The 13439-nt window shown below is 49.8% G+C and overlaps 1 protein-coding gene across 13 annotated transcripts in view; it reads left to right on the forward strand.

Moving 5' to 3' along the window:
- MICAL2 (microtubule associated monooxygenase, calponin and LIM domain containing 2) overlaps positions 1 to 13439 on the forward strand; it is a 203305-nt gene that overhangs the window by 138115 nt on the left and 51751 nt on the right. For 7 of the 13 annotated variants that reach the window (XM_074336000.1, XM_074336004.1, XM_074336003.1 and 4 more), the window contains 2 exons: positions 10378 to 10561; positions 12126 to 12295. In XM_074336000.1, the coding sequence (XP_074192101.1) occupies positions 10378 to 10561; positions 12126 to 12295 (354 nt within the window). Of the gene's footprint in view, positions 1 to 2689; positions 2748 to 3802; positions 4025 to 10377; positions 10562 to 12125; positions 12296 to 13439 lie in introns of those variants that run through there. The other 6 variants (XM_019729325.2, XM_074336007.1, XM_019729347.2 and 3 more) reach the window with 2 other exon arrangements.

Consider the following 13439-nt stretch of genomic DNA (forward strand, 5'->3'; position numbering starts at 1 on the left):
TGGGTTCCATGTACCGGGAGTCTGAGGCATCCCTCCAGAGCATCCGTGACTGGCTGCTCAGGTGCTTGCCGGTCAAGCTCCACTGATGGGCGGCCGCCCCAAAGGGCCTTCACATTTCCAGGGTAGATGGTGATGTGTTTGTAGTTAGCGAAGGCGCTGGTCAGGAAGCCGAGCGTTCTGCAATCCGTAAGCCAAAGAGGTTCACATTGGCCACCTGCACCAGCCGGTGGCTCATGGTGCTGGGGCCAGCACCACATGAAGGATTTTTTTAAAAGAATAGATTTGTACTTCTTTTATACCAAAGCGAGCCGTATTTCTAGGTTTACATTTCAATTTTTAACTTTTAATAAGCCAAGAGAAAGCATTGTTTTTACTATGTGTGTCAATTTTTCAAAACACGGGTTTGAAGTTTATAATTGGTATTACAAACCCCTTCTATACTACAGGCAGTTGTACCCTGTTTCCCCCAAAATAAGACCTAGCCGGACGATCAGCTCTAATGCGTCTTTTGGAGCAAAAATTAATATAAGACCTGGTCTTATTAATATAAGACTGGGTATAATATAATATAAGATCCTATTATATTATATTATAAGACCCAGTGTTATAGTAAAATAAGACCGGGCCTTATATTAATTTTTGCTCCAAAAGACGCATTAGAGCTGATCGTCCGGCTAGGTCTTATTTTGGGGAAAACATGGTAATAATCACTGCCTGCAACATTCATGATTTCAGCTTTTACATAAACAAAAATGAGTGTGCCATCTCCTGACCAGTGCCTTTTGATTTATGTACGTGGATGCTACTTGTCAGGAGGAGGCAATTTTTTGCAACATGAAAGCATAATCTCTTATGAGAAAAGAGTAGAAGGACAAAGTAGAATTAAACATACAAAAGCACATGGCAGTGTGTAGTTGGCTGTTACATGTCCTCCCAGAGGGAGATAGACTTTTGCTCCCTTTTTATGATGTAAAATAGTAGCTTAAAGTTCCCTCCCATACCAAGTCACAGCCAGGAGACATAGAACCATGGGGGTTTTGAGCAGATTGCTACAAACATGCCTTTTCCCTCCCCACTAATGAGCACTGCAGCAAAAGCCCACAGGCACCTGCCCATGCAGGGCTCCCTCAGGCGGATGCAATACTTGCTGAAGAGGCGCTGTATCAGCTGGTGGCCCAGGAGCTGGGACCCCTGGGGCTCCCAGTCAGGTCCCCAGCCCAGGCTGCAGTCTGAGCCAAGGCCAATTAGGGTCTATAATGGTCAGGCTGAGGGAAGAATCTGCCCTCTCACACCACGTCTTTTGGGACTGAGAGCATTTGTTACCACCTCAGGGTATTATTTCTGGAATACCCAGTGAGCACTGCTTACAGACATGCTGGCTGCTTAGCCACTCAGCCACCATGCATATTTGGTCAAAACAGTCAGAAACCATTTATTTTCACACTGTCCCAGCAAAGGAATGTGTCTGACCTCCAGGGAGAAGCTCCCCTGAGTCTTGATGGGCAGAGGAAGCTGGGAGTGGAAGCTGTTTATTGATGAATGCAAAGAGATATGCCCTATTAAGGGCAAAAACAGTCACTGAGACTACCTGCATTCTTTGCTCTGGGCATCTGGAGGAGGCCACAGCTCCCTGCTGCTCCCCTCTGCCTGGTCATGCACAGCTGCTGGGTCTGGTTGAACAATGGAGAGGCTGATAGAAAAAGGTGTCTTCAGTTGCTGGGCCAGAGACAGCTCCATGCACTTGTTACTCCAGAGGTCTCCTCTCGATTAAGTAGGGTGCAGCCTGGTGTGGGTTTGGAGCCAGAGCTCTTGGGGGCTTTGAGATGACAAATTTCTATAGGGTGGGAAGAAGGGGGAACACATTTCTACAAACACTTCCCTGAGGTCCTTGGGTAAAACTGGGCATGGCTGTGGCCAAGTCCATGGGAACTGGCCCTTCTGTCCTTGTTGGAACTGTTCTCAGGCTGATGACTTGCATTGTGTTCTTCCAAATTTTTGCTGGGATTTGAATGTTCAGCATGGTGGGAGGAGCCCTTCATTCATTTTATGTTTGATTCCAGAAAGTAAATTCTCGAGGTTGTGATGTGAACACAAGCATAGCCATGCTATTGTTATTACCACCAGCTCAGGGTGGGCTGAGATGCTCTGTGGAATGCTCCATGAAGCCAGAGTTGGAATCTCTGAGAATGTCACTTATGGCCATAAAGAGACTGGTTTGAATTACTCTGGTGAGACAGGGTGTGCCTGTCAGAAGCCTGAGATGTTTGTATGCCCTGAGACTTCGAACCTTTCTGGTGGGCAGCACCAAACCCCCCGTGGATCCCAAGGGGCAGATGCCTCTAAGCATCCACAATGGGTTCAAGAGTGAATGTGAGACACTAGAGTAAAATTGGGGCAGAGAGGAAATTGGGGGTACGTGGAGCCCTGAATGGAGAGCAATGGAGTGTTGGTGTGTGCAAGCCACACACATCCACTCTTACGCTCTTGCAGCTAAGTAGCTGGTCACCGCCAGAAAGGTTCATCTGTCCTAAGCAAGCAGTGACTTGTTTGGGCAAGTTTCCCCTTTTTTAATGGTTGCCTTATTTTCAACTCCCATGTCTTCTCTTACTGCCAGCTGTTTTCCTTTTTCTCCCCAAACTAAATTCTCTTTTCTGTCTCTCTCTTTCCAACCTTACACTGTGGCCATCAGTTCATTTCAGCCTTCCAGTGCTACACCCACTTCTTGGCTGACACACTTCTGCTCTGAGGTGACTGGTTTTCTTGCCGATTTTCAGAGAGTGGGACTAACCCCTAAGCCGCTTTCCGCATCCTGTCCTCCCCGCCGTGGTACTGGTTGTGCTAACTGCGAGTGTCTTGCATACTAACGGACTCATTTCAATGGCATGGTCGGTGAACAGCGTGGGGTGGTGTTCAGTTCGAAAGCCGTTTGTGATTCTACTTACCTATGAGCCGGCAGCCCAGTCTGAGCCAGGAGCATGCCCCGCCTGCCCTCTGTTCCCTTTGTGGCCTGCGCACATGCTTTTGCAGTTGCATTTCCGAAGCCGCTGACCTTCCTGGGAGGGAGAACCCTGACTGTGAGACAGTACCATGGGGAGGGCTCTGTCACCTTTGAAAAGAACTCCTTTGTCTAGCAGCCTCTGAAAAAGCACATGCCTATAAGCATCTTCTTAAATTGGTTCCAATATAAAGATTATTAATACCATTGATCAATAATATTATCTCTCTTTGGAGAGATTAAATGACTCTCTTTGGAGGGATTTAAAAAAGAAAAAATACTCCCAAGTTTCATCAGCAGCCTGACCCATGCTCTGTAGGTTGAATACTACATCATCCCAATTTCCCTAGCAAATCCTTTCTCTACTGCAGCCTGCACTATAGATCCAAGGGTTTTGCAGTGCCTCTTCTTATCTCTCTTGGCTCATAAAGCCCCCGATGATGTAGAAGCTGCAACTAGAGTATATCATCGTCACAGGCCAGGGATGACTTTGAGAAATGACTCACTTCAACCCCAGGCATGGAGCGGCCAGTTTCATGGCTCTGCTCAAAACCCACTTCCCCCCACTGACTCATTACATAGAGCAGCGGGGCATTCAGAGTGCTTTCACAGAGAAACAGCACACCGCGTACGGTGGAGCCAGGCCTCGTGGTCTCTGGCTACAGCTGCTGTCTGTCCTGCATGTGGCCCAGAGCCATGCTGACCTCTCGGCGTGTGTGTACCGCCCTGCATGCTGCATTACTCACTGCATCGGTGCAGATCCCAGCCAGTACCAAGTCATTGCTCTTGTCTTATCTTCTCTTGCAGAGTCTCCCTCCCTTTATAGAATGGCAACCAAAGAGTGCCCTCCTCCCCTCTCAGCCTCCTCTGTAGCTAGCCTCCCCCATTTCATGGAAATGCATGTTTGTGACCTTTGGTAGTCATTCACAGTGCCACATGGAACCCTGTATTTTGCACACAGCAAACAATGTTTAGTTTTATTTATGGTATTTGATGCTGTAAATGAAAATAAATATGGTTCTTTATAAAGCTCATTGTTTCCTCTCTTCTTTGCCATGGAAGCTGCTCAAACCTGAAACACGGGTTGGTTTAGGGGGTCAGTCTTTCCTAAACTGCTGGTGGGACTTGCACTTGTGGTGACGTGGGACTCTCTGGGGCTGTGCTGGGCACTCAAAGGAAATATTACCCAAAGGTAATATTTGGAAAAAGTCACCAATGCTCCTGGGCCAGGCTTTGGGGTCTCTTTCTTGAAAACTCATGGTACTTTCTGTTCTAGATGCTGGACATAGCTGGTGAGGTCAGTGTCACCCCAGCTGTTGCACCCATTTCCCCCATCATCCAAGCCATGGACCTATAGGAGAGCTTTACTTAGGAACCGTGCACTAATTTAGGTTTCTATATAACAAAGGTTGCTCTTGCAAGTGTCATGCTGATCCTGCTGAGTGATGGGTGAAAGGTAAGGAGGAAGGACTGGACATTGATTTCAGGATGGCGGTGAGCCTGGCAGGTGTGGTCATCCAGATGGAGAGCCATTTGTGATCCTAAGAGACCTGTTCTGCCCGCAAAGGCTCTAGTTACTCAGTGCTTTAGGCTGCAAGGCTCTGCTCACAGGTGTGGCAGGCTCTGGCTCAACTCCAGGATGTCCTTAAGGGAAGCCCCTCTTGCCTCCAGAAGTCTGGTCCTCAGCCTCCCTAGGATGGGATGCCTGCCATTGCCAGGCTGGATGTAGCTAGGCTTCTGACACTGGTATGAAAACGCATCTGTGCACTTCACAAGGGCTCATGCCTCTCCAAAGGGGTATTTCTGGGGCCCTGGGCCTCTCCGCCCAGCTGCAGGCATCTGGAACTGCCCTCAGAGCTGCTTGAGGTCATGACCAGGGGTCTGCACTCTTACCCAGGTGAGATACTCTTCCCCTTTCATGAAAGGAAAGGCGCTAGGGAGTGAGGTCAGGAGCTGGGCTAGGCAAGTGACTCATTCTTTTATTCATTGATCTGTTCAAGTATTTGTGGAATGCCTACCATGCTCTGGGCATATTCTAGGTCCTAGGGATGCAGCAGTGAACCACACAAAGTCCCTGCCCCTCCCTACGTCTTGGACTGTACGCGTGTGGATCTCCGTGTTGTGTACTAGACTTGATTTGTTTTGTTCATTTGTACATGCACTCATTTGTTCACTGATCCTTACTGAGCGTCTGTGCTGTGCTGGGCATGTAGCAGGGAATGAAACAAACAAACGTCCTTGCTTTCATGGAGCTCATAGTTTAGTTTTGATTTTTTGATTTGAAGTTGGGTTAAAGCAACATTTTCCAAAGTGTGGCAATGGCATGCTAGCTCCACGCGATGCTTTGTGAAGAAAGGGTTCCATAGTCACAGCATTTGCGCAATGTTTTATCCTCATCATGCCCGTTCTCCCAAACCTTAGAGATCCACAGTTTGGTTAGTGTGTTCAAGTCTCTGAGGAATTCTCCAGTCAAGAAGCTTAATTAACTTTGCCCAGGTCGGGCTTCCCCTACCTATTTGAAATGGGTGTTTCGTTTGTTTGGGCGTAGTTTTTTGTGTTGCGCATTACATTCTGCATTAAGTGTTTGGCAGAATAGTCTTTGTTCCAGGAACACTGGATTAAAGACTTAAAATCAAAAAAGTAAAATAATGGAATTAAATAGGATTAACTATTGATTGGATCACAGGGTGGGAGGTTTCTAAGCTTTAAAACCTGTGAAGAAAAAAATTACAGAGGAAAACCATGACATAAATCTACCTACATTTAAAAAACTTAAAGTATTACAATAAAATGAAAATATTCAATAGAAAGTCAGAATGGAGAAAAGTCTGAATTAGATGTGATAATGAAGACGTCTGTTGCTACAGCATTTAACAAGTCTGTGCAAACCAGGTGTTTCCAGGCACCTTGCACAAAGTAGGGGATCGGTTAATATTTGTTGATTAAAGACTCAATGATAAATGGGCAAAAGCCATGCATAGACAGTTCACACTTAAGCACTTTTTAAAGGTAAATGCTAAAATAAAAAAGCAAGCATTTACAAAAATGTTCTTACTTGGCTTTCAAAGGGAAATACACAAATTAGACTGTACCCACTGAATTCATAAAGAAAAAAAGAGTAGATTGTAAAAAAAAAAGTATGAACTTAATAACTAGTATTGAGTAAAAATAAACGGGGACAATGTTTTCTGGAAAGCAATATGGCAACAATTATTAAGATCCATAAAGGGGCTCTGACCTCTTGGTCCAGTAATCCTACCCCAGGGAACTGATCCTAAAGAAATCATCCAGCCAAAGGAACAAATCTCCGTGCAACCAGAATATTAAACAGAGTAAGTGGGACAAGCAGAGTGGGTGGGCTGTTCTTTATTTCTGTGAACTCATTCACTTTTGTAACTTTTTCTTTAACTCCTTAAATAAGGAAAAGCAGTGACTCTTCTTTTCCTGCCCTGGGGCCAGCTGTTATTGACAGAGCGTTTCCTCCGTGCCAGGCGCGGGGCCAAGCGCTTCATGTGCTACCCCTCGGACGCCCTTCACCTCCTTGTGGCAACCTTGACGTTGGTGCTGATATTAAAGAAGTTCCCTGATATCAGGGAAGTGATTAGAGCAGCATCTTCAACTGTAAAGGAACAGAGAGTCCCACGGGCCCAGGCCAGGAGTCAGGTGCTGTTCTCAGGAGAGCCTTGGCCCCCGGGAAGAGCCCTGCACATGGCCAAAGACCCTTTGTACTGACTCAGTGGCATCGGACAAGCCCCCTCTGTCCCTTGGGGCTCCCAATGCCTCAGGCATAGGGCTTTGTGCAGCAGGGACGCCCTGAGGGAGACTTTCTTCAGGCATTCTAGATCAGCTAGGGCTCAGAGTGCCGGACGGTACGTCTTTAGGTTGGAGACTAAACAGAGGTCTCAGTACACACTGGGTGGCAATATCGATTTTTCTCTAGTTTTCTGATGACTGCAGCCTCTTGAAGGTAACTGGTCACCTCCTTCAGACACCGCGGCCTCAGCTCTGGCACCGCCATCCCTCCTGTCACCTGCCAGACAGGAGTTTTAGTTTCGCTTTAGTTTTGCAGTGGACTCAGCTCGATGTGGACTGGCCCCCATGGCCTAGACCTGCTCTCCTGCTCTCTCACACTGTGTCCCAGCCTCGCTGACCTCCTTGAATGCCAGGCACACTCTGTCTTAGAGCCTCTGCACTGGCTGTTCCCTCTGCCAGGAACACCCTTCCTCAGCGTCTATATGGTTGATTTATTCAAATCTCTGTTCCCCTGTCTCCCTGCCAGTGAGACCCCCTTTAACACTGCAACCTGCAGCCCCACTCTTCTGATCCCCTTTTCCCAACTATACCCATGCCCAGTATTTCCATACCCATATTATATAACTCGCTTATTAATCATGTGCATTGTTTGTTTATGTTTTCCCACTTGCTAGGACGTAAGCTCCTCAAGGGCAGGGATCTTTGGTTCTTTTGAACACTCATTTCCCCAACAGGTAACATAGCGCTTGGCACATAGTGGGCCCTCAATAAACACTTGTAGAATTAAAGGAATGTCAGGCCCTGCCTTCTGGCCTGGACCTCAGACTGGGGAGTCTGCAGTTGGCTTGGGCTGGGAAAGGTCTTGCTGGCGTCGGTTCATGGCACAGGAGGGAGTACCTGAAAGAAACGTATGACGCTGTGAGTCCTGTTGTCTCCACAGGGCCCTTTGACTGAGTGGGGAAGAGAGTTTTGATTTTGCTTCCATTTTGCCTTCCAAAGGGCACGATCTTCAATCTGTAAAATAACGATACATAGGAGAACAGGTTGCTCTGTTGCCTCCCTGGGTTCTGGGGGAGAATGGACGGGTTTCTAGGCTTGGGTAGAAATAGGAACAATTTCACCACCAGAACAGGGTAGGGGTCTTCACCTGACTGCAGCCCCAGCCTAGCCAGAAAAGGGCCTCAGGGCGTGGCTGCTGGGAGTGGCCTTGCGAGGACAGGCACTTCCCCAGACACCACAACGGCCTGGCTCTGCCTCTTGAGTCTCATCTTTCGCCCTGAAGCAGGTGTCTGGCCTGAGCACTGGCAGGAAACTGAGATGCTCAGCTCTGAGCAGCACTGCTTCCCTCAGGGAGGCCAGGGGCAGCTGGCCTGGGAGCTGCTGGATTGTTCTCACCCCCACCCCATGTACCTCCGCCCCCGGCAGCCCCCCAGCCCCACGGTAGTCCTGGATTCTCCCTGTTACCTGACCACAGGTAACTTAAGACAAAGTCTAGGGCAAAGAGCAGCCAGGCCTGAGCCAGGCAGTACCGGTGACCAGCCTGGTCCCTCACCTGGGGCTGCGCTGTGTCCCAGCGGCAGCGAATCCAGCTGACTCACTGCACAGCCCTGACTGAGGTGTTCTCCGGACTCCATGTTCTTCCATTCATGCGGTGAAGATGACAGTGCTGTCCTTTCCGGTTGCTGGGATGTTAGAGGTGATGGACGTGAAGTGCTAAACGGGCACGTGGGCATTGGATGATCAGCTGGTACTGCTTTATTGCCTTTAGATCACTTCTATTACTAGCACGCGTACCACTGGAACTAGCATTGCCGGTATGTGCGTGCGGGCAGGAGCCCTCGGGGATGAAAAGAGGTGTCTGGAAGTAGAAGCTTGAGGACTGGCACTGAACCCCAGAGACCCAGCTGTAGCCTGTGGCCCAGGACTTGGGGGGCGGAAGGAGGGATGTCCTCCTTTGCGGCCTTTGCCTGGGCAAGGTGGTGACCAGAAGAAGCATCAGCTTCTTGTCTACAAAGTCTCCACCTCCCAGTGCCCCCAGCCCCTGCCCTTGCTTCACTGGGAGCGAGGCTGGCCGCGGCCCTGCAGGACTGAGGGATCCTCAGGCAGCCGTGCGCCCGCCCCTCCGGAAGCCCAGGAAGCCACGCTGAGCCCTCACCCTGTTCCTGGGTGAGCAAAGCCAACTCTAGGAGGAGGAAGGAGAGAAGCGGACCCAGGGGGTGTTCCTTGCAGGTGTGCCTGTTTCCTGAGGTGTGGGGGACACAGGTCTGGTGCGAGTGCAGCCTGGCACAGATCTCTGCCTGCAGCTGCTCCATCCTGCCAGGCTGCTGTCGACTCCCTCACTTTCCTCTTCTCTGGGTGCACGTTCTCGGCCTGTAGGTCTCCTCACTTGTCTCCCTCCCCACGCCTTGTGGTTCCTCCAGTCTGTCTTCCACTCTGCAGCTGGAACAATCTTTCTAGGAGGGAAACCTGATAATGCCCGCCCCGTCTTCCAGCCATTCTGTGCTTGCTCTTGGAGTGAAACCCACTGTTCACCTTGCCATTCGAGGTCCTTTTTGGTTGATGTCAATGCCATCATGTCCCACTGGTTTCTTTTATGTACCCTCCTGCCCTCCAGCTGCATGGGCTTCTTTTCTGTTCCCATGCAGCTGGCAGTGCTTCCCCATGTTGCTTTTGCTCACAGACGTCCACTCCCTGGAGAGCCACCTCTCCCTTCTCTGTTTGTTCAAATGACTGCTCATCCTCAAGCCCTTGTTAAAATGGTGCTTTCAAGTGAAAGCACTTACTGGACTGAAGTCAGACCAGCCTCCCCTTCCGCCTTGTGTCGGCCTCATGCTTAGATGGTCTACCTTCTATTGTCGATATTTGTGAACATGCCTAATCTGCCCTGTGGGGCAGAAAGAGATCCTTGAAGGCAGAGACCATGCCTGATTCGTCTCCAAATCTACAGCACGGGCCTGGATCCGTAGCATCTGTCAATAAATATTTATATATGCAGCTCACAAGCACACATACCTGTGCTCAGATATAAGCCAAGTATAGAATCAGGTCTCTGCTACAGTGACTCTGTGTAACAAGCCTCCGAAATTTCAGTGGCTTGTAGCATTTCTTTTCCTTCTTGATGGGTCTGTGGGTTGACTGGGTGGCTCTGCTTAAAGCTGCAGGTCTGAGGGTGGGCTGAGCTCCCATGGAATTGGCCAGGCCAGGCTCCAGGCCGCAGGTTGGCTCCAGCTCTGTTCCATGTGCCCGCAATTGGGGACCAATCCGTACCAGGGCAGTGACCATCTGGGACAAGCTCTTCTTATGGCAAAGTAGCAGGCATGTGAGTGGACAAGCCAAACAGCTAGGTCATTTATAGCTGCCAATCACGTTGCATCCACTAATTTCCACTTGTTAAAGCAAGCTTCATGGCGATGCCTCACGTCAGTTGGGCAGGGAGGCACCCCCCCCACACTCTAGTGGGAAGGACTGCAAGGTCACGGGACAACACATCTCTGTTACCGGGAGGGAGTGGAGAAACAAGGACATATTCCAGCCCCTACTAGCAGCCTGCCCAAGCCTCTGGAGGAGGAGCAGGTGCCCTGCGGGGCTGTTCATGCCCACCATCTCTCTAGACCCTCTTCTCCTCTCAGCAGATGAGCCAACCTCCCCCAAGAAGCCCAAGAGTGTCCCGGAGCCAGAGACCAGTGATGTGGAAGGTGGAGTCACCTCTCCCCTGCCTTCCGAGTGGACCTCAGTGAGGATCAGTCCTGGAGAGGATGTGGTTGGGCAGGACGTGCTGGCTGTCTGTGTCCTGGTCACCAGCGATGACAGCAGGTATGCTCAGGCCATTGCAGGATGAGGGCAGAATAGCTTGGGCAAGGGGGGCAGCATTCAGGAGCTGGTCTTCTGTCTGCTCACTTGCAATATGACCTCCTTCTGCCTCCGTTTCCTCATCTGTAAAATGGGGACAATTCTAGCACCTGTCACAAAGGGAGTTGTAAGATCAAAAGCTTAATACATAAACTGTAGAACAACGCAAACTATTTTAAATAACAAAGCAGGTACATTGGTTCATCTGATGGGGAAGTGCAAGGGTGGCACTCACTTCAAGTGAAGTTGGAGCCAGAGATGCAAATAGCTGCTGTCCCTCTGCACTCAGATTACAACACACAGAGAGGCTGTCTCCATGTGGGACTCTGGTTAATGAGGGCCTCAGCACACATTCATGAATGAATGTCTATATATCAAGATTTCAAGGTAGGGCTCCAACTGGTTCCACCCATGTCACATGCCCACCTCTGGGGCTAATTGGTGAACAGAACTGGGATACCATGACCAGCGGACTTGGGCGGTCTGATGGATAGTTCACCAAAGCATGTAGGGGGCAATAGGCAGAGACCTCATATAAAGAAGCATGCTGGGCTTATATATAGAGAGAGTAAATATTTATATATTCACTAAAATGTCACTGCCCATCAGGTTCTGTGCTTTGTCACCAGGGACTGTGCTTGCAATGTCCCCACTGCCTAGCACATCCTGTTTCCACTTCCCCTGCCACTTAAATTCCTGCCAGTCATTTGAGACCCAGGTTAAATATTCCCACTCCCCCCACCCCCAGGTAGTCTTTTCCATTCCCCCATCCAATCCCAGGGGAGGCAAGCAGAATTTAAATGCCTGAAGGTTAGGACCAGGTCCCTAAAGATGTGCTCATTTTACCCCGGAGAGCTTACGAGTTATGTCTGGATACGGTTGAAGGTGAGAGGACCAGCCTTCACACCAATACTTCATCACACATTTGCTGGGCTTCCTTCTCCTGCTCTGACCCACACTTGTATTCACTTGTTAAAGTTGCCATAAAGTACCACAGACTAGGTGGCTTAAACAACAGAGATTTGTTTTCTCAGCTCTGGAAGCTGGAAGTCTGAGATCAAGGTGTCAGCCGGGTTGGTTCCTTCTGAGGGTGTGAGGGGAAGGATCTGTTCCAGGCTCCTCTCCTGGGTTTATGTTTAGATAGCTGTCTTCAGGTTCACATGGCATTTTCTTACTATACCGATCTGTGTCCTAATTTCCTCCTCTTGTAAGGACACCAGTCACATTGGATTTAGGCCTACCCTAGTGACTTCATTTTAACTTATTTACCTTTTAAAGACCCTGTCTCTAAGTACAGTCACATTCTGAGGTACTAGGGGTCAGGACTTAATATGAATTGTAGGAAACAGAGCTCAGCTCATAACAAAGCCTGAGGCTGGTGCTGAGTACGGAAGTAACTAAACCACTTCCCTTGGCCCAGAACCCCGTGGTCTGCTGGCTGCAGTGGTGGGCAGAGCACAGTGTGGGTGTGGAGGGTGAATTGCAGGACTCCTCACTCACACACTCTCCCTTCCTTCCTTCCTTCCAGCTCTGAGGTAGAGTTGGACTGCGGCAGCAGTGAGGACTCTGGTGGAGACAGACCCCGGCGGCCGGAACCCCCACTCCTGCAGAAGCCCCTCACCCGGCACACCTCCCTGAGGGAGGCCCTGACCAGGGCAATCTCTCCGCAGTGCCCTGAGGAACCCAGAGCTCTGCATGGTGAGCAGAGAGCCTGGCTGAGCAAGAGACAGGCACACTTGATCCTGAGACATGGGAGGGAGTAGAGAGCCCCATAGCCAATTTTTCCTCACGGAGGACCAGGTGGGAGGAGGTCTTACCCTCAGGTTCAGAAGCAGGGGGGCTGGGACTTTTGAGGGTTGTGATGCAAGTGGGGGTGAAGGGACTGGATGCAGGCCTGGCCTCCATCTCTATGAAAAGCTTTGGAATCTCAGATAAGGAGGTGGCAGAGGGAACTGGCTGGCTTTGTGTGTCACAGGACCCTCTTGTGTGGAGCACTCTCCCTTCTGCCTGCTTTGTGAATATCTCCTTTGGGGCCCCTCTGGCATTCCATAGCCCACCAGGGAAGGGAAGTGGGCTCAGCTGCTATTGGACCACGTATAGCTCCTGGGTAGCACAGCTTCCCTGGTTCTACTTGCTGGCAGTGCAGGGCCGTGACCAGGGCTTGGGACTTGTGGAATGCACAAAATTGCCCACACAATGCTAAATGCACGTGCACTGAGCACCTGTAATGGGCAGGGTTTTTCCCATGCCTGACCCCATTTCATCCCTGTGAGCTAAGTAGTATAATAGAGCCTAAGTTTACAGGCAAGCAAATGAACTGAGTGCTTTGCCAAGGTCTCCCAGCTAGTAAGCAGTGTGGCCCAGTGCTGGGTCCCCCTACGAAGTAGTTGTCCTTAGAAGCCCAGCCATTTTAACACAGGTGGCCTTGAATAGAGTATTTTGATCCAGTCAACAGCAAATCGTGATCTCTGGGTGGGAAGAATGGACTAACAGAAAGTTGCCACCAGCGGGAGCAATCGCCTAAGCTGCCCGGTGCCAGCCAGAGCTCAGCTTGTCCTGCACTTCCCTCTGGTGGCTGAGAGCAGAATTTCCACCTCCGTCTCTCTGGGCTCCAGCCTCATTTATAAATAGGAGGCCTGCCTGCCTTTCATTCCTTCCCTCCATTTCTCCTCTCTCCTCAATTGCCAGGGGGTTTTAGGCAATTCACAAGAACGACATAAACCAAAATTGTATATCTGTATAAATGAAAGATAAAGCCTCAAGATCAAGGTTAACAAAACCAGTTTAGGAGGTATAGACTCCAGAGAGGAAGACTGTAGTCTGAAACAGTTGTGCTAGTAGA

The sequence above is a fragment of the Rhinolophus sinicus genome, linkage group LG06 (genome assembly GCF_036562045.2).
Source record: "Rhinolophus sinicus isolate RSC01 linkage group LG06, ASM3656204v1, whole genome shotgun sequence".
Lineage (NCBI taxonomy): Eukaryota > Metazoa > Chordata > Mammalia > Chiroptera > Rhinolophidae > Rhinolophus > Rhinolophus sinicus.